Source organism: Carcharhinus amblyrhynchos, chromosome 5 (assembly GCF_965287045.1).
Source record: "Carcharhinus amblyrhynchos chromosome 5, sCarAmb.v2.hapA, whole genome shotgun sequence".
Lineage (NCBI taxonomy): Eukaryota > Metazoa > Chordata > Chondrichthyes > Carcharhiniformes > Carcharhinidae > Carcharhinus > Carcharhinus amblyrhynchos.
In genome coordinates, this window is record NC_137328.1 from 82,733,677 (window position 1) to 82,757,525 (window position 23,849).

The 23,849-nt window shown below is 41.4% G+C and overlaps 1 protein-coding gene across 1 annotated transcript in view; it reads left to right on the forward strand.

Annotated features, from left to right (window-relative positions):
* The window catches only part of pcsk1 (proprotein convertase subtilisin/kexin type 1), a 56,040-nt gene that overhangs the window by 12,144 nt on the left and 20,047 nt on the right, over positions 1–23,849 (forward strand). The window contains exons 2-9 of the mRNA XM_080189710.1: positions 1,669–1,773; positions 2,319–2,441; positions 3,695–3,841; positions 11,736–11,812; positions 15,158–15,246; positions 21,307–21,479; positions 21,801–22,013; positions 22,725–22,825. Of these exons, the coding sequence (XP_080045836.1) occupies positions 1,669–1,773; positions 2,319–2,441; positions 3,695–3,841; positions 11,736–11,812; positions 15,158–15,246; positions 21,307–21,479; positions 21,801–22,013; positions 22,725–22,825 (1,028 nt within the window). The remainder of the gene's footprint in view (positions 1–1,668; positions 1,774–2,318; positions 2,442–3,694; positions 3,842–11,735; positions 11,813–15,157; positions 15,247–21,306; positions 21,480–21,800; positions 22,014–22,724; positions 22,826–23,849) is intronic.

Here is a 23,849-nt window from a genome sequence, read left to right on the forward strand (position 1 = left end):
ATAGTAATCCCCAGGATGTTAATAGTTAGCACAGATCATAAGTGAAATTGGGTTTTCTGTTAGCATGGGGCAAATCTTTACATTTAATCTATTAGCGACATTGAATATGTGAGAACATAAAGTGCTAAATGACAGTGCGATACCCAACAGCCAGTACTAGTGCCATCCTGATGACCTCCCCAGGGTTTCTGGTACCATCATGGTTAAGATGTCTGCGTTCTCTGCCTCTTGCTGAAGTTGTGAGTGTAGAAAAGGCAGAGAGTTCTGAGTGTGATAAATAAACTCATTTTTGAAGATGGGTGGTAAACATTTGAAGTTGGATGACTGTGAGGAATGGGAGCAAGAGAGTAAAGGTTGAAGGTGAGTATAAGTGTTATCTGTTGAGATAAAGATTTGAGGAGGAGACTGGAGAGAAAAGAATGACAAGATGCATTGGTCAGAGGAGGGTTGTACAGGAGAAAGTTAGGGATCTGAGAAAGTGCTGACTCCATGGGTGGGATTTTACAGTCTTTCTCATCCTGAAACTGTAAAATCCCACCCGAGGTCAATGGACCTCTCTATCCTTTGCCCCTCGCACTCTCAGATTCCTGTGGCAGGCAGAGTTGTAAAATTCTGGCCCAGGTCTCCAACTGTAGGCTGCAGGACACTCACCTTGTCAGATTTCATGAGGTCATTAATCTTTTTCCTGCAATGGAACCAGATCCACAGTATCACATTTCAGTAGTTGACAGCCTCTGTGAATTGCAACCATGCCTTCATGGTGAGGCTGATTGGTCACCTCCTGCCACCTTCAAAGAAGAGAACATTTCTGTGTCATTGCATCAATATTCACTAATAGGGTGAAGTCTGTTCATCAGGTTTTAAAGTTTATTTATTAGTGTCACAAGTAGGCTTACATTAACACTGCAATGAAGTTACTGTGAAAATTCCCTCGTCACCATACTCAGGTGCCTGTTCTGGTACACTGAGGAAGAATTAAGCATGGCCAATGCACCTAACCAACATGTCTTTCAGACTGTGGGAGGAAACCCATGCCGACACAGGGAGAATGTGCAGACTCAGAATAGACAGTGACCCAAGCCAGGAATCGAACTCGGGTCGCTGACATTGTGAGGCAGCAGTGCTAAACAATGTGCAACATTTTCACATTTTCTCACCATACGACAGTTCATTGCTCCTTCATGCTGAACCAAATACTTCAATCACTACGCCCTACTAAGTGAGTTTGGGTCCCTTCAAATAGAGATCCTTCTTTGTTGCTTGAGCCGTGCTGCCCTGCCTATCCAACTGAAAACATGATAGTGGGATAATTGTTGAATCTGCTCTTGGGAAGTACAATAGTAAGGTGCGCAATTTAGTTGGTAAGGTTTCCAATCTGAAAATGGTCCCACCAATCCAACAGGGCTACAAGGATATTTTCCCACAGTTTCTGATGCTAGATTTCAGTAACATCGCCACAACAGATATTAACTGACCAATCTGTAGTTATCAGGTTCCTTCCTTCTTGTATAATATAGTGGCGTTTGAATCCAAAGACATAATGGAGCGATCTCAAAAGATATTGCAGTATAAAAAAACCCTTTATGAATAAAATATCATTTTGATGCTGGCATCTAATGTAATACTTTCATTCATATTGAGCATTCTTTTCGATCTTTACCTGCTTAGATTGGAGCACTTCAAAACCACTACCTACTCAGACACAAAATTCATCCAAGGAGGTCTCGAAGGAGTGCTGACCACTTCACAAAAAGACTATTTGAAGATGAACGGGTATGATTCATTTCCAAAAATATTAAATGGGATGTGCTGGATGGTACTTTTGAACCTTTGATTTAAGTTAAATTGATTAATTCTGAGTTTACAGGTAAACTCTGTGAATGATTTAATATTTCTTATGTTGCAATTATTTACCTTATAAGTATATCAAGCTAGTCTTTATCTTTACTTTTCCAAAGACTCCACACTGATTTTGGCCTTCAGCGGGAATCTGATGAAGCTGTTTATTCACTCTTATAGAATATTGCATTGAAATCAATGGAATCAATCACTCTGTTAATATAAGGGTGAGCATCCCAGCCAGTGGCCATATTTTGATCAGCTTAACAAAGAAAATGTAAAATTATAGCGGAGAAGGGTTTTTAGTGCTGAGAAAATGTTAGGTCTATGTATTTCTGACATTAGCGCTGTGCTACAAATAAAAAAATTGCTTACATGATTATATCCTGTTTGTATTGCAGTGCACGCCAATGATATAACAGAAAATAAGCTGCAATCTAATCACTCATGTTATTTCTTATGTGTTGCTTAACTGTAAGGTATCTTGGGCAGAACAACAGTATGAAAAGCAAAGAAGTAAGCGTTCTTCAGAAAGGGATTGCATGGACTGCATGGCAGATAAAATGTTTAGTGATCCCATGTGGAATCAACAATGGTATCTGGTAAGTATGTGGATTTGTAACAGTAAAATAATGTGAATTTACAACCAATGGTTGACAATGAATTAAAATTCCATTTGATTCACTTCTGACATTTGCCTGGAGTGGACATCAGGAAATTGCATCATGCCAACTAATGAATTACCATCTATTAATTTTGATGGGCACAGAATGATGGGCTGGGAGTCCACTTGGCGACCAGTCAGCACTCTTTTCTCATGAGGTATAAACTGGTATCCTTGTGAATTATCCTGATGAGTGTAAGACGAAAAGCTTCATCAACACATGTCTTTTTTCAGTAATACTCAAGTTCTGTATTACTGAAAGACAATCACATTTCAGTGGTACCAACATGCCATTGAACAATGATATCTTCCATTTTGGATGTTAAGCGCATCGCATTTTCTCTGAAATGTAAACATAACTGCGAACATATGAGCAACTGAGCAAAGGGCATATGATTTTCAAATATATGCTGATGACTAATGAGTTACCTTGCCACTGTAATGTACTTGAATAATTTAATGTTATATATTATTTTAGCAATACATTTCGCACCTCATCCCATAGGGCAACTTGAGTGGACAAATGTGATTCTCCAATTTGCAAATAATTATGTGTTTTTTCCTGATTGTAACTGCTACTTTTGGGCCTACATGAAGGCTGTTTGATTGTGCCGCGTCTCTCTTCTAGAAACTGTGTTGAGTCTATGAACTCATTATTTGATGTTAGTAAACCACTGAGTATAAAGAAAGACTTTTAAAAATTGCAGAGGTAGTTTCAAATGAGTTTTGGCTTTGTTTCCATGCTTCAGTGTGTTTTACTCAACAATGATTAACTTTTCATGAAATTAGGGTTTCAGTCCAATACATGATGTGATACCAAACACGCTTTGGTCTGAAAGAATGGAGACAAAAAGAGAACTGATTTCTTATTGAGTGTAAATAAGGTCTATAATATACTCCAATGGATAAGAAAAGGATCATGTATTCCATTGAATTGCTGCTGTAGTTCCTTCTAACAGCAGAGCAGAGGATGAGTCATGCCTGTTGGAAACAGGGTATATTTGTACAAGATATGATTCACAGAGCTCTCATCAACCACCCACAGCTTTCAATTATTTAGCTAATAATTAATTGCTTGCTGCTCAAAGCTCTTAGCTTCAAAGGAAAACTCATCTTTTAGACATGGCACTTGTTATTTAAAAAAAATGTATTCAAGCCCTTAGTAGATTTTATATATGCTTTCTTCTAAAGCAAGATACAAGGACTTCATCATCTCTCCCGAAACTGGACCTTCATGTTATCCCAGTGTGGAAAAAGGGAATAACAGGCAAAGGAATTGTGCTTACTGTGCTTGATGATGGATTGGAATGGAATCACACGGATATTCAAGCAAATTATGTGAGTAACACTGAAAGGAATACTTTATGCTTATCTATCTACATGATAACTGAAATATGAATTCAGTAAGATTTTATGTAGCTCCACTTATTTATTGGTGATAAAATATGATTAGGCTCAAGAGTTACGGTCTACAACATAAGTTGCAAAATTTCACTTTCACATTTTCTCTGGCACGATACTGAGAACAGATTTCACTGCATTCATTATGGAATATTAAGGACCAATCAGAAACTTCAAGTACATTATGAAGTTAGCCTAGACCCCAATGTTTTTTAACTTTGGCATTAGGGTGAGCATAAGATGTTTTGCTTCAGGTATGATTCTATTAATCTAGTGGAAAGCTTTTATCAAAACAAACTTTATTTAACAACACAGTTAAAATATAACAAAAGGAATTAGCATAATATTTACTAATTAAAATATTTAAACATGCCAAGGTTCAATTTTTAACAGCTAACTTTTTTTTATTCATTTGTCGGACATGGGCATTGCTGGCCAGCCAGCATTTATTGCCCATCCTGATTTGCCCTTCAGAAGGTAGTGGTGAGCTGCCTTCTTGAATTGCTGCAGTTCACATGGTGTGGGTTGGCCCACAAGGCCGTTAGGGAGGGAATTCCAGGATTTTTACCCAGCAACTCTGAAGGAATAGCAATATATTTCCAAATATCTCTATAGTTCCAATTTAAGCAATATCCCCACAATATAAATCCTTCTTCAGAATCATAAGAACATAAGAACATAAGAAATAGGAGCAGGAGTAGGCCATCTAGCCCCTCGAGCCTGCCCCGCCATTCAATAAAATCATGGCTGATCTGTCGTGGCTCAGTTCCACATTCCCGCCCTCTCCCCATAACCCTTAATCCCCTTGCCTATCAAAAACCTATCAACCCGCGTCTTAAAAATATTGAGTGAGGCAGCCTCCACCACTTCAACGGGCAGAGAATTCCAGAGATTCGCCACCCTTTGAGTGAAGAAGTTCCTCCTCAACCCTGTTCTAAACCGCCCCCCCTTTATCCTGAGGCTGTGCCCTCTAGTCCTACTGTCCTTTCTGAGCGGGAAGAGCCTCTCCACCTCTATCCTATCCATCCCATTCAACATCTTATACGTCTCAATGAGATCTCCCCTCGTTCTTCTAAACTCTAATGAGTACAAGCTTAGTTTATTCAGCCTCTCCTCATAGTTCAACCCCCTCAACTCCGGATTCAGCCTAGTAAACCTCCTCTGCACTCCCTCCAAGGCCAAAATATCCTTGCGTAAGTGCGGCGACAAAAACTGCACACAGTACTCCAGCTGCAGCCTCACCAGTGCCCTGTACAGTTGCAGCAAGACCTCCCTACTTTTATATTCAATCCCCCTCGCTATGAAGGCCAGCATCCCATTAGCCTTCCTGACTACCTGCTGCACCTGCAAGCTGGGTTTTTGCGACTCATGCACAAGGACCCCGAGGTCCCTCTGCACCGTCGCATGCTGCAGTTTTTCACCACGTAAGTAATAATCCTTCCTACCATTATTCCTACCAAAGTGGACCACCTCACATTGTGTGAATCAGTTAGCACAAAAAAAGATAGCCTCACGTGGATACTATGGCTGCGATTCTTCTATCTCGCTGTGCTAATGTTTAATGGGAGAATCACGTTGTGGGCAATGCGCAGAATTTGCCCATGCATTCCTGCCCTTATAGCATCTTCTAGCACCCAATTCCTGGCAGTGTATGCTGCATGCTGGAAATTGGCAGGGAGGCATGGAAATATTTTAAACATTATTTTAAATGCATGTTAAATATGAGTAATGAGCTTGGGACTGACGTCTCCAGGCCTGCTTGCCTCTCCCCCTCTACCAGGAGTATTTCACTCCAACAGGAGTTACAGTAGCTCCCCACTTTCGGGCAGCTAGCAGCTCGACCCTGCTGGAGTGAAGGGGAGGCAAATGGGGCCCCCCAGAAGGTCAGGTGTTGGGGTGGGTGTCCCCTGGGCATTGGCAACCTGGCACTGCCAGTTTGTGTCCCCTGGCACTGCCCAGGGGCAAACTGGCAACATACAATGGAGATGGTGCGGGCCTGGGGTGGGGGAGGGCGGTTGGGGCTGGGTCCAGGAATGGTCAGGGAGCCAATGATTGGGACATGGGGGCTCAGAGGGCATGCATTGCGGGGATCATGAGGCTGGCCAGCAATCGAGCGGGCCACTGCACATGGACTGATCTCGGCATATGCAATCAACGTATGCTCAGTGGCCTGCTCAGTGTGCTAATTTCAGCCTCTCCAATGGGATAGCCTAGCCCCCTAGTTTTTAATGATAAACAGGCTGGTGGCCTCTGCAGTGCACAGCATATGGGGGATTTTTCTCTGAACGCCCACTGGAAAAACCAACATGGATTATTTCAATTTTCACGGGAATTCAACAGTTACAATTTTTTTGGGAGAACTCCAGCCCACTTTTTCAGCCTTTTACCTCCCCTGGACAGAGAGACAGAAAGACTTCTGACTCCCGTACAGCAGCCTCCAGAGAAAGATTTACCTTCAAACAGCAGAACTTCAGAGAAAGAGAGCTATTTTCTGGCAGGTCCCAGTCTCCAATCTCCAGAGAGAGGAAGAAAGAGGTTGAGAGCTACTTCTCTTGAAAGGTCCCAAGCAGCATGTGAGCTTATTTTGTTCTGTGGAAGCTTAGCCCTGGCCAGTCACATGAGTTTTCCTGTTAGTCAGCCTAATAAAGCCCCACTCTGAAAAATCCCACGGGAAACCACTAAAATAACAACACTGCATCGGCCTAGATTAAAACAATTATATCAACAGAGGCTATGGGTTACAGACAAAATGGCACCAATGAAAAGAGCTGACTTTAAAAAAATTTCTGCATAAGAAACATGACACAAACACAGTTCTTAGAGGCAAAGCATTATCACAGAGAGTTAAATCAATGACCTTAGAATTAGGCTTTGGTTTATTATTGCAAAATTCATTTTAAAGATACCCTTGCTGGCCATGAACCAAATTATGTCACTGGCCAGGGATAGGATGAATCTCAAAATGAGCTCTCCCAATGCAAATCGCATTTGATCCTTTTTACGAGATTCCCCATTTATAACTGGACTTGTGCCAATTCACATGGAGCTGGAGAATTGCCCCTATATCATTGATTGAACTGCACACTGTGCCTAACCAGGACGTAAAATGCACTGCTTTATATTTCTGTCTATCTTTCTTTCAACAGGTGAATATATTAATGCAGAGGGATAAGCATCAGCTCATTTTTTATCTACATAAATTATGATATCATTTTTAATCTAATCCCCTTTGCAGGGGATCAAATTTTATATAATTGCCACTCCTTGCCTTATGAGCTTTCTTCCCTTTGGAGAATATGCTGTCCTTTGCAGCAACACTAATCTAGTCCAGATTACATGACAGCCCCAGTCAGCTCATGTGGCGATGTGGAAGGCAACCAGTAACTACATATAGGAGAAGCAGAAATGAACTTGGGCCCATTTATATACACAGCAGCTCACTTGATTGCAACCCTCCATTCACTCCCTCCTCCACTGAGTGGAAGCAGTGTGTATCATCTACAAAACACACTGCAGGAAGCCATCAAGCCTCCCCAAACAGCAACTTCCAAACCCATGACCACTACTGCCATAACTTGGTTCCAGTTATGAATGAACGATAAATCTTTATTTACAACAATATCTGTTTACAGGGTGATGCAGATTCAATGCTTCTAGTCATGCCTCTTGGATCTAACTGAACAAAAACCCGTGCTCATAGGGCCATCTTATGCACTAGTTATCAATTGGCTGAGCGGGGTCACATGACCCTCCAGAAGACCTCCTTTAACGGAGATAGCTATGGCAGCATACCCCCTCTAAGTTCCTTAATAGTTAACGCATACATTTCCCCATAATTTACAACAATGAATATTTTTAACCAGTCCATCAAAAATGCAACCTCTCTGATGGCTTCCACCTGCTCGTAGAGTGTGCAACTCCACCAGCTAGGGTACTTTTGTAGAAACTTCCACGCTGGGTCTCTGTTCTGTTACTGATGCTTCAATCTCCTCTTTTCCAGTCAGAATAATACTCCAGCCTGTCACACGTTGATTGGACATTTCACTTCTCAGGCAGCTAACAACACTTTTAGCTGACAACAATGAATCAGGCTGTAAAACTTCCTCTCGGGATGTCTCTGGTCCATGCAAATGTTCACATTTCTTCAAAACCCAGTCTTGTACACTCACTTCATAAGACAATGGTCGCAACAATTCCTGGAACCCAGCTTGAGCCACTGCCAAAATATTTCACATGAACTGGATCATCTATTTCAAACGATCTTGCATCTTTATTTGAACCATGGTTCCTCTTTTAATTGCACTTTCTTTCCTCTACCTCACTGCTAAATTTGGGAAAATCAGGATTGGCCTGGCCTTTATACATTGACCCTTTAATGGTTCTGCTGGAGATATACTGGTGGTCAAATTAAGGTGATCCTGTACACTAAGAAGAAACAATCTACTTTTGATGGAGAACTGGTTGGCAGACAGGAGGCGGAGAGTGGAAATAAATGGGTCCTTTTCAGAGTGGCAGGCAGAGACTAGTGGGGTACCACAGGATTTGGTGTCGGAACCCCAGCTAAGCACAATATACATTAATGATTCGGATGAAGGAATTGAATGCAATATCTCCAAATTTGCAGATGACACTAAGCTGGGTGGCAGTGTGTGCTGTGAGGAAAATGCCAAGAGGCTGCAGGATGACATGGACAGGCTGGCTGAATGGGCAAATATTTGGCAAATGCAATATAATGTGGATAAATGTGAGGTTATCCACTTTGGTAGCAGAAACAGGAAGGAAGATTATCTGAATGGTGACAATTTAAGAAAAGCATAAATGCAACATGACCTGGGTGTCATAGTGGAACAGTCACTGAAGGCATGCAGATATAGTAGATGGTGAGGAAAGCTAATGACATGCTGGCCCTATTAGCAAAAGGATTTGAGTATTAAAGTAAGGATGTATTGTTGCAGTTATACAGGGCCTTGGTGAGGCCATGCCTTGAATATTGTGTGCAGTTTTGGTCTCCTAGTCTGAGGACGGACAATCTTGCTATTGAGGCAGCTCAGCAAAGGTTCACCAGACTGATTCATGGAATGGCAGGACTGACATAAGAAGAGAGATTGGAGTGACTGGGCTTGTACTCACTGAAATTTAGAAGAATAAGAGGTGACCTCATACATACATATAAAATCCTGATGGGACTGGACAGGCTAGGTGTGGGAAGAATGTTCCCAATGTTGGGGAAGTGCAGAACTAGGGGTCATAGTCTAAGAATAAGGGTAAGCCACTCACAACTGAGATGAGGAAGAGCTTCTTCACTCGGAGAGTTAGGAACCTGTGGAATTCTCTACCACAGAAAGCTGTTAGGGCCAGTTCATTAGATATGTTCAAGAGGGAGCTGAATGTTACCTTTTTTGCTAAAGGGATCAAAGGATATGGAGAAAAGGCAGGGGTGGGATACTGAAAGTGCATGATTAGCCGCAATCATATTGAACAGTGGTACAGGCTCGAAGGGCCAAATGGCCTACTCCTGCACCTATTTTCTGTTTCTATTTTTTACTTCTGTTTCCAAAGATTCAGTTAATTGTTTCTTTAAGCTGGCCCTGAAAGTCTGGACTGCCCACTCAGCCAGTTCTTTGGATGAGGGATAATAGGGTTCAGTTCTGATGTGCTGTATCACATTGAAAGATATGAAGCTTTAAAATTCAGCGCTTGTAAAAGTCATTCTGCTATCTGATATGAATATTTCAGGTACCGCACGTGACATAAAGCACTGGTGAAGCTTCTCAACTATGGCATGTGAGGTTGTGGATTTCACCTCAAATACCTCCATCCGTTTAGAGTGGGCATCTACCAATAATAGAAACAATGTGCCTAAAAATTGTCTGACATAATCCATGTGAACTCACACTCATGGCTGACCTGGTCATTCCCAAGGGTGCAGAGGAGCTGTAGCAGGTAACTTCTGCTGCAACTGGCACTAATTGCAGTGCTTCCCTAATCTCTCAATATCAGCATCAATGTCTGGCCACCAAATATAGTTTCTGGCAAGCACCTTCACTTTTGACATGTCCGGTTAGACATTATGCAACTCTGCAGGGAGCAATTCCTTTCCTGTCACAAGGACACCTACTCTTGCTCCCCAGAGGATAATGCCATCTTCACAGCTTAGCTCATCTTTCCTAATATGGTATGGCTTTGTGTCTTTGGAAATCATCTCATTTTGCTAACCTACTAATATTTTATGTCTTATCTTCATAACAGTGGGTCTCTACTGGTCCAAAACTTTATTTGCTGTACTGACACTGACAAAGTGTTTAGGAAATTCATTATCATCATAATTTTTTGTGGTACGGAGGCAGGGGGATGGTGTATGTTGGGGGGTGTTGGGGTGGAGGTGGGGGGAGAGGTGAAAGGAGGGGGTAGGCCTCTTTGACCCATCATCCATTCTGTGAGATTAAACTGTCCCAATCCCATAAGAGCACTAACTTCTTGGATGGGTCAAAATGTACCAGTAGCCAAGATGAATGTGATACGTATTTGACCTTACCAAATGCTTCTTTTTGTGGTGCTTTCCAGAACTATCTCTGGTATTTCTTCAGTAACACATGTAAAGGAGACAATAGTGTTATAGATTTGAAAGGAAATACCCGTAATAATTAACTATCCCCAGAAATGATTTAAGCTCCAGGGGAGCTTTTCTAGGGGCCAGTGTCTCCTTTATTACCCATTCTTTGTCCTCATAGGATGCAGTTCCTGAGTATCTACATGGTCACCGAGGATAAGCTACTTCACTGGCCTGGAAATTGCATTTTTGTCTTTTCAAGTGAACTCCTGCCTCCTGAAATCTTCTCAGTACCGCTTCTAGATTAGCCAAGTGTTCTTCTTTAGTTGCACCACTAATCAATACATTATCCAAATATACAACAATATGTGGCAAGCACAGTAATAAACTTTCCACAATTCTTTGAAACGTGGCACAAGCTGGTAAGATGCAGAAAGGCAAGTGTGTATACTGATATAATCTTCTATGGGTGTTAATAGTCACGTAGCCTCTGGAAATATCGTCCAACTCCAACTGGTGATATGCATGCTTCATATTGAATGTCATATATGATTGTCTCCAGTCAGTCTTGCATATAAATCCTCTATCTTTGGGATATAGTTTTAGTCCTGCTTCACTGCCTGGTTTTCTGTCAATTTATAGTCTCCACAGATATGACTTAGTGAGGAAACACACCACACGATGTAGCATTGAATGATAGAGACCAGACATAATAATCTTGGTCTCTGACACAAGTTATATTAACTGATACTCGACTTTGGTCTGAAATAGTTTGATTGAAATTCTCCAGTTGTTCATATCCCACCGCTGCCACCAGTGAGAATGGAGAATTTGATGCACAGCCAAATCTCCAGGCACTGCAGTGGGACTGGAGAATCCCAGCTGCTGGCGTGGTTGGAGAATCCAGCCTTTATTAATCACAAATAAATACAAATATTTTTATTATCCTGAACCAACTTGGGTACCTTCACACAAGAACCAACTAATTACATGATCTACTTGCAATTGGCTGTAAATTTTAATTAAATGCAATAGAACCAACATAATTAATGTCACTTCTTGCTATTGATTGTGTTTTTTTAAATTACATTTCAACAATACAACTAATTGCATTGGTATGAAAGCTAATTACAATATCTTGATTAAAACAAGTCTCTTTTGGCCAGGATTGCAAATATCCTTGATCAACCTGAGTCAAACGAATGGAATATCAAAGTTTTAAAAACAATTTTTGTGACACTTGACTATTGATGCTTTCATTTTCTGTTTTTATTTCGATAGGATCCAGAAGCAAGCTATGATTTCAATGATAATGACCCTGATCCATTCCCAAGATATGATCCAACTAATGAAAATAAGTAAGTTTACACCTGTAATAAAATTTAGCATTCACTGAAACATTGAGTAAACCAGGATTCAGTCTCATGTTTGGAAAATGCTAACTTTAAAGAAAAGGCCAATATTTCCTCTATCACTATAACTTTGCTGGAAGGACAGCGCAAATTCTCTGCCATGCTTCATGCTGAAAAGTCTGAGGAATTTCCGAGGGAATTTCTTTTGCTTATGACCTATGGGACATTGGATAGCACTGATGAAATTATGTATAGTTGTTGGCAATTGAAGTGAGCTAAGGTAAACTAAGTTTGGGTCATTTGATCCTAGACCCAAGCTGTGTTCACATATCAAGTTGCCTATAACTTGGTATTAATTGGCACAAGGATAATTAATATAGGAAACAGGAAGTCCATTCTTGGACAAAAGACGATTCTGAGAAAGGCGGGCACTAAAGGACATCCACCTTGGATTTCTACTGGGGTTCTGAAACTTCACCAGCCCACTTATAGAAATAAGGTAAACAGATAAAGCTGCCATTCCTTCAACATTTCTACAAAAGATTTAATGGAAGATGAGGAGAATACTGCTGAGATTCTCACCTTTGATTGGTTAGTGTAGAAAGAGTTCTGCTTTGATCATTATTTAGGAATACAAAATACAAACACCGAGGAAAAATGTGACAACATTAATTATTCCCCAAGACTCTGTATTTTACCTTGATAGTTAGCAAAGGGCTAGTACTCAAAAACCTTATATGAACTTTCTGTTAAATTACAAAAATATTTTAGAATTACTAAATCATTAAGAGTAATTGTTTGTTTCCTCCCAATAGCCTGAGTGAACAGGATGCAATCAGCAAAAAAATTGGCCTTTCCATTTTGCACTCACACCGACACTTATTAAAAGAACTGACGAGTGAAAATTTATACCCATTAGCTTTTGAAAGGAGAATCTGCTCTAGATGTACAGAGCTAAATCCTGTTAGGTCGGTGGAGAGCTGAAAATACTTTGCTCTGCATATTTCATTTTGCTGCGGTGCATGTGATCATATTCAAATTCACAACTGTGTGATGAGAGTTTCACCCAAATAATACAAATCTTGTTTGAACTCTTTCTTGTGCACAGCCTTTGACAATTAAATTAATTTCAGAACTTCAGACAGTTTGAATCTTTGAGCCTGCTGTTTACAACATGATAACCACAAAGACAGTCAGTCTATCCATGTACTATTAGATAACAAAGGCATACATTTTCTTTCTGCTGCAACAGTCGTTGGTGCTCAATAGCATGGAACATTGAGTTTTGTATATTAATTGATGCATTTTCTGGTGTCAAGGACATTCATATATTGTGGTGAGATGTTGGCACCATTTGCAGCGTAACTTGGGTGGTTTGGTGGAATTTTGTCAAAAAGCCTTGCCACAGCATAAGTTGACCAGTCACACCATGTGAAAATTTGGGAAAATGGTTGAAATTGGCCTGTGTTACACTGTTTCAGTTCCCACACTGCAAATCAGGAGAGCTAAGATGTTCCTTATGCCCAGCATTACTGGTGCTCAAGATATGTTGATGAATGTCATATTGGTATGGCATCATACTTCTCTTGCTCATAAGAGGGCCTGCTAAAACGATAAAGTTCCGAAGTACAAAGTAAGAGCAGAAGTAGTCCATTTAGTCCCTTGAGCTGCTCTGCCATTCTAAAAGATCATACCTGGAATCAATGCCACATTTACACCTATGTCTCTATCCCATATGCTTTTACTACCTTGTTAGTCAAGAATCTATCTCTGCCTTAAAAATATTACATGTCCCAGGACTTTTTTCTGTTGTCTTGTACTTGAAACATTAGCTCTTTTCTCTCCTTACAGATGCTGCCAGACCTGCTGAGATTTTCCAGCATTTTCTCTTTTGGTTTCAGATTCCAGCACTCGCTGTAATTTGCTTTTAATCAATGGGAGACTCCTTTACCACTATTTTCCTGTCCCACCTGCCACGGGAATTGGAGCAGGCAAGGGGCAGACTTTGGAAAAGTCCGTTGATCTCGGGCAGGAGTTTCCGGTTTTGGGGCAAGTGTGGCTAGAAATTTCCTTATTCTTATTCTTAAATTATCTCTTCTAGTTCTAGTCTGTCCCACAAGGGGAAACACCTTTCAGAATCTGCGTTGTCAAGTCTCCTCAGGATCTTAAATGTTTCAGTAAGATTACTTCTCATTCTTCTGAATTTCAATGGATAGAGGCCCAATCTGTCCAATCTTTCTGCATAATGTAACTCTCTCAACCCTGGTATCAGTCATATGGACCTTTCTCTGGATGTATTCTTATCAATGACCTGTCCAGCTGTAGCAAAACAACCCTGCTTTTACATGCCATTCCCCTTACAATAAATGACATTATTCTATTTGCCATGGAAAACAAGAATTCCGCACCATTCTGGGACTCATAGATCACTTCCTGTGAGGAGGTATGATTGATTACCATTTCGGAAAAGGATTGCAGATTCCAGGAGTGATTAAAGATTCTGGGAAGGAGTGTACATTCCAAGGATGATTGATGATTCCACAAATTACTGCGGATTCAGAGATAGAATTCCAATCTACCACACAACACTAGGAGGGTTGAGTTGATGAGAGAAACTCAATAACCATTTATCAAATGGTGTTGAAAAGCTTCTCTGCTACACCAGAGCCAAATAACATAAACAGAGACTTCCCATTCTTTTTCCTGTCTCCTCCATTAGTTTTCCTTGTTCCACACTCCCTCATATCCTGTGTACAAACATTGCCACAATGTGAAGGTTACAGCTGCTGGTATATGTTTATTGAAGTGAGTTTAATGTCTATATCGTGAAACTCCCAGCAATTAGGAACCGTGGACAGCAGCATATGCTGTCAGTTCTCAAAATTGAAATATGTTCAAGAATAGGGGCTTTGGAAAGTCTTCTCATGGCAGTCATACTTACATTACCTCTATAGGAGTTAATCTGCAATAGTTTAAACAAGCGGGGATATGTATTAGTGTGACTGTTTAACCCAGTTTTCATTTGGATAGCTGAAAGGTAAACAATGTTTTATTTTTGAAGGCCGGTTCTTGCCAACCAGAAAATGTTCTTGCCAACTGTATGCCAGCTACAAAGTACACAATACTTTTCCCAGAATATTCTTGTTATTACAAGATTTGATTATGCTGGATCATAAGCAGAAGTGTCGCTTCATTTTTCATCCTTGACCATAATGTAAATATGTGTTCATATATTATTATACCAAGGTGTACTTTGAACTATACATTGTACATGCCCAGCTTGCAAAAGAACTTGGCCACAACTTCTCCTTTGGACTTGACAAGTTCTAACCTGCTTCATTATTTTTTTAGGCATGGTACACGGTGTGCTGGGGAAATTGCAATGCAAGCCAATAACAAGAAATGTGGAGTTGGAGTGGCTTACAATTCAAAAGTTGGAGGTACAAGATAGATGAACATGAGCATTTCCAATTCAACCATGTGAATGTGGGAGAGATGTGTACTATATAACATAATAAAATGCAAAAGATATAATAGATTTCTCTTTTCTTGTTTTCTCACTTAAAATTATGTCTAAGCAATTGTTATACCTTTACTGACTGTGCAAACTTATTCAAAAGTAGCTTGGTTGAGAACAGATTTGTTATTAATAAGGATTCCTTTTCTGATCAAATTGAGTAACGCTTAATTGTTTTTCTTTAGTTTTATTGAACCAATGGATTCTCTGGCCCTTAAACAGCAAATTTATTAACCAACAACATTTAAATCAATTAACTGGTCATTTCTCTTGCTGTGGTTTGTGAGACCTTGCCATAAGGCAAACTGGCTGCTGTGTTTCCTGACCTTAAAACACTTCAAAATAATTATTTGGCTGTGGAGAGCTTTGGGATGTCTAAAGAACATGAAAGGCATTTGAGAAATGTAATATTTTTATTTTTTGAATTTCAACTTGGAAGCTGCGTGTTGACTTTTGACAAAACGATGTGGGCTTCGCTGGTCAGCATTTATTACCATCCCTAATTGCCCTGAGAAGGTGGTGGTGAGCTGCCTCCTTGAACCCTTGTAGTTCATGTAATATAGGTACATGCACAGAACTGTTAGGGAGGGAGTTCCAAGATTTTGATCCAGTGATGGTGAAGGAATATTTTCAGGTCAGGATAGCGAACAGTTTGGAGGGAAACTTCCAGGTGGTGGCGTTCCCATGTGTGGGCTGCACTTATTCTAGATGGTAGTGATTATGGAATTGGAAAGTGCTGCCTAAGGAATCTTGGTGTGATCTTGGTACACACTACTGCCACAGTTCTTCGGTGATGGAGGGATTAAATGTTTGTGGATGAGGTGCCATTAAGTGGGCTGCTTTATCTTGAATGACGAAAAGCTTAGTGGATGTTTTTGGAGCTGCATTCATCCAGACGAGGGAAGAGTATTCCGTCACACTCCTGAGTTGTGCCTTGCAGATGGTAAACAGGCTTTGGGGAGTCAGGAGGTGAATTACTCGGTACAGAATTCTCAGCCTCTGACCTGCTGTTGTAACCACAGTATTTATATAGTTAGTCCAATTTAATTTCTGGCAAATGACAGCCTCCAGGATGTCGATATTATGAACTAGTGCGCTGGGATTGTGTTTAAGATTAAAATGCAAGAAATCTGAAACAGGAGCAGAAACAGGAACACGGGCTGCACTGCAGCACAGTGGTTAGCACTACTGCCTCACAGCGCCAGGGACCTGGGTTCGATTCCTGGCTTGGGTCTGTGTGGACTTTGTACATTCTCCCCATGTCTGCATGGGTTTACTCCGGGTGCTCCGGTTTCCTCCCACAGTCTGAAAGACGTGCTGATTAGGTGCATTGATCCGAATAGGCACCAGACTGTGGCAACGCGGGGAATTTCACAGTAACTTCATTGCAGTGTTAACGTAAGCTTTACTTGTGACTAATAAATAAACGTTAAACTTTAAACTATCTTTAACTCACTCACTTCTAATGGGAGTGAGATGTGGGACAGGCAACTAATCTACTCACATAAGACAACAAGACCATATGAACTAGGAATAGGAGTAGATAATTCAGCCCTTTGAGCCTGCTCCACCATCTAATAAGATCATGGCTTACCTAACACTCACAAAGTCCACTTTTCTGCCTTATTTCTGTTCCCTTAATTCTACTGCTGATTTAAAACTCATTGATCTCGGCTATGAAAATGTTCAAGCACTCAGCCTCCACAGCTTCCTGGGGTAAGGAATTTCAAAGATTCATCAGAAATTCTTACTCAAATTCTATTTAAATGAGCACCCCCATATTCAGTGACTATGTCCTCTGCTCCTACACTCTCCCATGAGTGGAAATGTCCTCCCAACATTTACCCTGTCTAACACTCTAAGAATCCTACATGGTTCAATCATATAGTCACAGAGGTTTACAGCATGGAAACAGGCCCTTCATGCCAACTTGTCCACGCTGCCCTTTTTCCTAAACCTCTAAGCTAGTCCCAATTGCCCACATCTGGCCCATGGGTATCCCTCTATACCCATCTTATCCATGTAACTGTCTAAATGCTTTTTAAAAGACAAGATTGTACCCAGCTCTACTACTATCTCTGGCAGCTTGTTCCAGACACTCACCACCCTGTGAAAAAACTGTCACTCTGGACACTTTTGTATTACTCCCCTCTCACCTTAAACCTCTAGTTTTAGACTCCCCTATCTTTGGGAAAAGATATTGACTATCTAGCTGATCTATGCCCCTCATTACTTTATAGACCTCTATAAGATTGTCCCTCAGCCTCCAATGTTCCAGAGAAAAAAGTCCCAGTCTGTCCAGCCTCTCCTTATAATTCAAACCATCGTCCATCATATCACTTGTCATTCTTCTGAACTGCAAGGAGTACCCAACCTGTTTAATCTGGCAGTACCTCCATACCCAAGATCATCCTAGTAAACTTCCTCTGCACTGCCTCCAATGATAATATATCTTTCCCTAAACAAGGGGGTCAAACTATACACAGTATTCTAACTGTGTCCTTACTCGTACCTTGTACAGCTGCAGCAACATCTCTTTACTTTTATACTCTAGCCCCTTGAAATAGAAGGCAGCATTCCATTTACCTTCCCTGTTACCATCTGCATCTGTATGTCAGTTTTCTGAATTTCATGAATATGGTTTCCCAAATCGCTTTGTACTACAGCCTCTGCCCATTTAAATGCTAATCTACTTTCTCATTCTTTCTTCCAAAATGAAAAATCTCACATTTTCCCACACTGAGTTCTATTTGCCAATTTTCTGCCCACTCACGTAAACTATCAATATTTCTCTGTAAACTATTTATATTAGAAAGCCATAAATACCATATTGAGGCTTCATGCCTTCAATTTAAAAGTTATTCTATTTTTAACTTATGTCAACCTGGTTTCCCAGGCTTCTGGAAATTCTTCAGCTTTAAGTTGGTGAGAGAGTTCAAATCACATAAAGTGCATTTACAACACTGCTTGTGGCCAGGTCCAACAGGAGAGATTCTTTAAGGATTGACATATTACCCAATAAGCATTCACCCAACTCATCATGTGATCTGTTTGCTCTGACCATCTGGTGACCATCTGACCCTTTGACTATTATTCCATCTATTCAAACCATCATCAGATTCCCAGCTGCCCCACCTCATGACCACTTTTGACCACCATTAGACACTTTTCACCCAGTTATCTGGAACCCCCAGACAACCATGGGATTGTCCTCTGGCAATCCAATCACCTATTCTCCCCTTCCCCACTACAATCCAAACCAACTACCCCCACCCTCCCCATAGTCTTGGGGATCCAGATCAACACTTTGAGTGAAACCATTCCCATAACCATCTAATACCATCCATCCCACTCTGCCAATTCTTGCATACATTTTGACCTGAACCAGGCTTCTAGTTTGAAAGTCCTCATGCCTGTAAACCAAGATGCCTGTGGGCAGCACTTCTGTTTAAAGAAAGTGTATAGTTAAATTCTGGAGGACAATTAGCTACCTGACCTTTGTACATCTCCCCAACCCTGCACAGAACTTCTCTCTAGGCTAAAATCCAAAATGTATTGCTCATCTGAATTTTCAATCTCTGGCCTCCTGCTGTTGAATAGCTGCAGACTCCTCTATGAATCTGAACACCAACACCACTCCAACATGGAAATGATTACAATCCCTGTATAGATCAATAACTTTAAAAAAAAGACTTGAATTTTCAGTAGCCAACACAAAGGATCAGTTGACACATTTTAAGAATTTTACTGTAACAAACATGATGAACCATCCCTCCTGAATCCTCAAACACAATCACTCCAGCCCCTCACACCTTTCCCCGTGGGCCATCCTGCTCCCTGGACTTCCCTTGAAATCTGGCTCCATTACAGCACATCTTCCTCAGAAACTGACTCTAGATCTACTACTATGGGTTGAGACTGCAGAGCTGCTGGCCAACTAATTGACTGGCACCTTGCTAAGGTGGGACCTCCTCCCAAGACTAGGTCACATGGTTTTGTCTCAAGGCAGACTTAGCATGAGGTCAAATGTGCTTATCTCCTGGCAGATCCTGTAGGAGATCACATCCCCCAATACTCCACTTTACCTTGAATTAAAGGAGTCAATTTAAAATATAACTATCTCATAAAAATCTTGCACTTGCAGCTGTACAAACACTTCTTTCTTCAGGTATTTTAATAAAAGGCACTAATCATTTGAATAAAATGTCTCACAGTGTTCAAGATGATAACCAGTGGATGTGGTTTATTTAGACTTTCAAAAGGCTTTCGACAAGGTCTCACATTACAGACTATTATGTAAAGTAACGCACATAGGATTGCAGGTAATGTCTTGAGATGGATAAAAAGCTAGTTAGCAAATTGGAAACAAAGAGTTGGCATAAGAACATAAGAAATAGGAGCAGGGGTCCTTTTCTGATTGGCAGCCAGTGACTAGTGGGGTCCTGCAGGGACCACTAACTGTTCACATTATATATTAATGATTTGGAAAAGGGAACTGAATGCATTATCTCTAAATTTGCAGATGATACAAAGTTGAGTGGGAGGGTGAGCTATGAGGAGAATGCAGAGATGCTTCAGTGTGATTTGGACGGGCTGTGTTGTGGACGTATGCATAGCAGATGCATATAATGTGGATAACCATGTTGGTAGCAATAGGAGGAAGATGGATTATTGCTTGATTGGGTGTAAATTGAGACAGGTGGATACTCAGTGAAACCTTGGTGACCTTGTGCCTCAGTTGCTGAAAGTAAGCATGCAGGTATAGCAGACAATATAGTCACCAAATGGTATGTTGGCCTTCATAGCGAGAGGATTTGAGTCTAGGAATAGGGATATTTTGCTGCAATTGTATAGGGTGTTGGTGAGGCCACACTTGGAGTATTGCATGCAGTTTTGGTGTCCTCATCTGAAAAAGGATGTCCTTGCTATAGAGGGAGTACAACAAAGGTTTACCAGGCAGGTTCCTGGGATGGCAAGTCTGTCACGTGAGAGAGACTAAAATGGTTAGGATTATATTCACTGGAGTTTAGAAGAATGAGAGAGGATCTCATAGAAATTTATAAAATTCTAACAGGGTTAGACAGGGTAGATTCAGAAAGAATGTTACCAGTGGAGGGAGGGACCAGAACCAGGGGTCATAGTTTGAAGATAAGGGGTAAGCCTTTTAAGACTGGGGTGAAGAGAAATTTCTTCACCCAGAGAGTGGCGAATGTGTGGAATTCACTGCTACAGAATGTAGTTGAGGCCAAAACGTTGTCTGATTTCAAGAAGGCTAATGGGATCAAGAAATATGAGGGAAAGGTGGGATCAGGATATAATTTGATGATCAGCCATGATCGAAATGAATGGCGAAGCAGGCTCAAAGGGCCAAATGGCTACTCCTGCTTCTAGTTTCTATAAACATAACATACATCAGTACATTAACCATGCTGAACAATTACCAAATTCATAAGTACTTTACTAGAAGAGAATGTTCTATTTTAGGTTTTCCATTATGTTCTTACTTCAGTTTTCCCCATGTCGTGCACCCAGCTCCAAGGCCTTTGCTATTAAGCTGATTGCAGTGAATCACTTGGCAGTGTCCAGAGTGACAAGCTCTCCAATTTTCCTCCTTTCATGAAACCAAACACCTACCACCATATGGCTGAGAACAGGAACTTGCCACATTTGGCAATCTGGGCACAAATTTATGATTACTAGTCTATTACCCAGAATATTCAAATTTCAAAACTCTGTAGTACCACATAAACTCTTGAAGTATAAAATGTTAAAACATACTGATGGAACAAAAGTTTATCTGATAATAGAGTAAAATGGAAACTTCTATAAGTTGAACATTGCTTGACTATTCTGCTCCTTAGTTCATGTCATATTAGCAGTTGGTGGCTGGTGAATTTTCCACATTAACTAATGTTTTAACTAAAACCAAATTTCAATCTATAATCACTAGTTCTCTAATTTTGATGACTGCACTTTCCCGTAGGCATCAGAATGTTGGATGGCATTGTAACAGATGCAATTGAAGCTACTTCAATTGGGTTCAACCCACAGCATGTGGATATTTATAGTGCAAGCTGGGGTCCAAATGACGATGGAAAGACTGTGGAAGGTCCCGGTAGACTTGCACAAAAAGCATTTGAATATGGCATTCAGAAGGTAAGTCATCTTATACCAGTATAGGAATGCTAAATGTTTTTCAATTATCAGCCTTGGTGCATGAAATAACCTCAATGGCCAATGTCCCTTTATCATATTCCCTTTATTTACAGACTCAATTCCACTTCTAAGAATGCTTCAGGCATTTCCCAATAGCATGGAAGGCTATTGGGAAACAACAAGGTGTTTGGATTAATGTGAATTGCTGAAGTAAAGAAACAACACAGAGTTGATGGGTCAAATGGCCCATCCCTTCAGCTAGTTTAATGATATCATGTGCTTCTTTCTAATGATTTTCATACTAAAATTATATATTTTCAGGGTAGAGGTGGAAAAGGGTCTGTTTTTGTCTGGGCATCTGGGAACGGTGGTCGTCAAGGTGATAACTGTGACTGTGATGGGTATACAGATAGCATCTATACAGTATCTATAAGCAGTGCGTCGCAGCAAGGGCTGTCTCCATGGTATGCTGAAAAATGTTCTTCAACCCTCGCTACAGCTTATAGCAGTGGAGACTACACAGATCAAAGAATTGTAAGTATCTGTCATAAGAGGTTTACTGATCATTTGTTTTGTTGTCATTGAATTAAATCTGTATATGCATAAGGCTAGAACCACTCATTTGATTCACTCTGGTTACTGGGCTGAAGTCTGTAGTTTACATTATGGCAATTCTTAGGCAACATCATTAAGCTGAACATCACATGGGTAGAGTTTAATTGCCTTCCTCCACAATCCCCGGAGTTTGAAGATGGGGGTTGTGAGGGCAGGCAGAAGGGTGTGGGATAGGAACCCTTCAGGGGGAAGTGCAGCAACGAAATGTTCCCATTGGAGCCGAGAGCCCTGGTGTCAGGGATCCCCCTGCCAATTGACTTAATTCCCTCAGGACTCTCGAAGATTGGGTCAACCTGGGTGCTGCTGTCTTTGATGTCCAACATTGGGCCCCCTCACTGCCCTTGTTGAATTCTATTTCCAGTTCAAATTAATCACCATGACAAGTTTCTGTTAATCATTCTCACGTACTCTCTGAAGAGAAAAACATTGATTTTCTCACTGGAAACAACACTGCCATTTACGCCTCTAGAATGTGTTTTAGAATTAGTATCCTTTCAAGTTTTATAAGTTTGTGAATATATTTCAGTAAGTATATATGGTAAAATTATTTTGAATGCAGCATGAATTAGTAACATGTGACGACACACCTTACAAAGCAATGCTGATTTTCTTGTTTCTTTTCATTTTCAGACAAGTGCTGATCTTCACAATGACTGCACTGAGACACACACTGGCACCTCAGCATCAGCCCCATTGGCCGCAGGAATTATTGCCCTTGCTCTGGAAGAAAAGTACGTCAGAGCAGAATAGTTACTTTGAATAATGATTTTTAAAAGCCACAGTTAATATTATGAACGAAATATGGTGCAGAATTTTCCCAAGAAAATTCCAGGTGTTGCATTTGCGGGAAAACTAGAGCAATTCACATTTTCTTTTCAGTGGGTATTCAGAGAAGAATCTACCACGTTCCGTGCACTGCAGAGGCCACCAGCGTCTCATCCTACCTGGGAGGCTGAAACCAGCAGGCCTCTGCACATGCTCAGTGGTCCCAAACTGTCAGCCTCCCATTTGCTGCCCTGTATCCCCGCAGTATTGCCTCCCCAACCCCGCCATGGACTGATCATGGGCCCCCATCCACCCCGAGCCCCACCCCGTCCAGATCGCTCCAATCTACAGCCCCTCACCTCCACAGTGCCAATTCCCCCCACCCCACCACAGTCTAGACACGCCTGCAGGCAAACCCCTCCCCACCCTCCCAGCAGACCCCCCTCCATCAACAGACCCTCCTCCCACAGCCTGTCCGATCGTTGGCCTCCCTCCTGCCCTCATCAGTGGTAGCTGGACCCCCCCTACCCCTACTGATCACCCCCTAGGCATCACCCCATCAGGCCCTACCCCTAGGCCTCACCCCATTTGTCCTGCCTCCTTGGTACTGTCCGATGCCCAATCGGCAGTGCCAGGGTACCCCCGGCATAGGCACTTTGACCTTTGGGCAGTGCCAAGACACATGGGCTGGCACTGCCAGGCTGCTCATGCTCCAGGGGCACCACCCCCTTGGGGGACCTGTTTGCCCCCCTTCTCCCCAGTAGGTCCAGACTGCAAGCTCCCCTAAAGTGGGGAGCTACTCTAAACTTCAGCGGGGTGGGAGAAGCTAGCGGGCCCAGAGAATTCAGTCCTGGGTCTGCTAACTCGACCGATTTCTGACACTGAGCAGACCGTGCTGGAAATCCAGCATTGTGAGACACTAGCAGGGCGCGAACGCTTGTGGGAACCACCCTAAAAAATTAGTGCAGCGGGATGGGTGAATCACCCCCA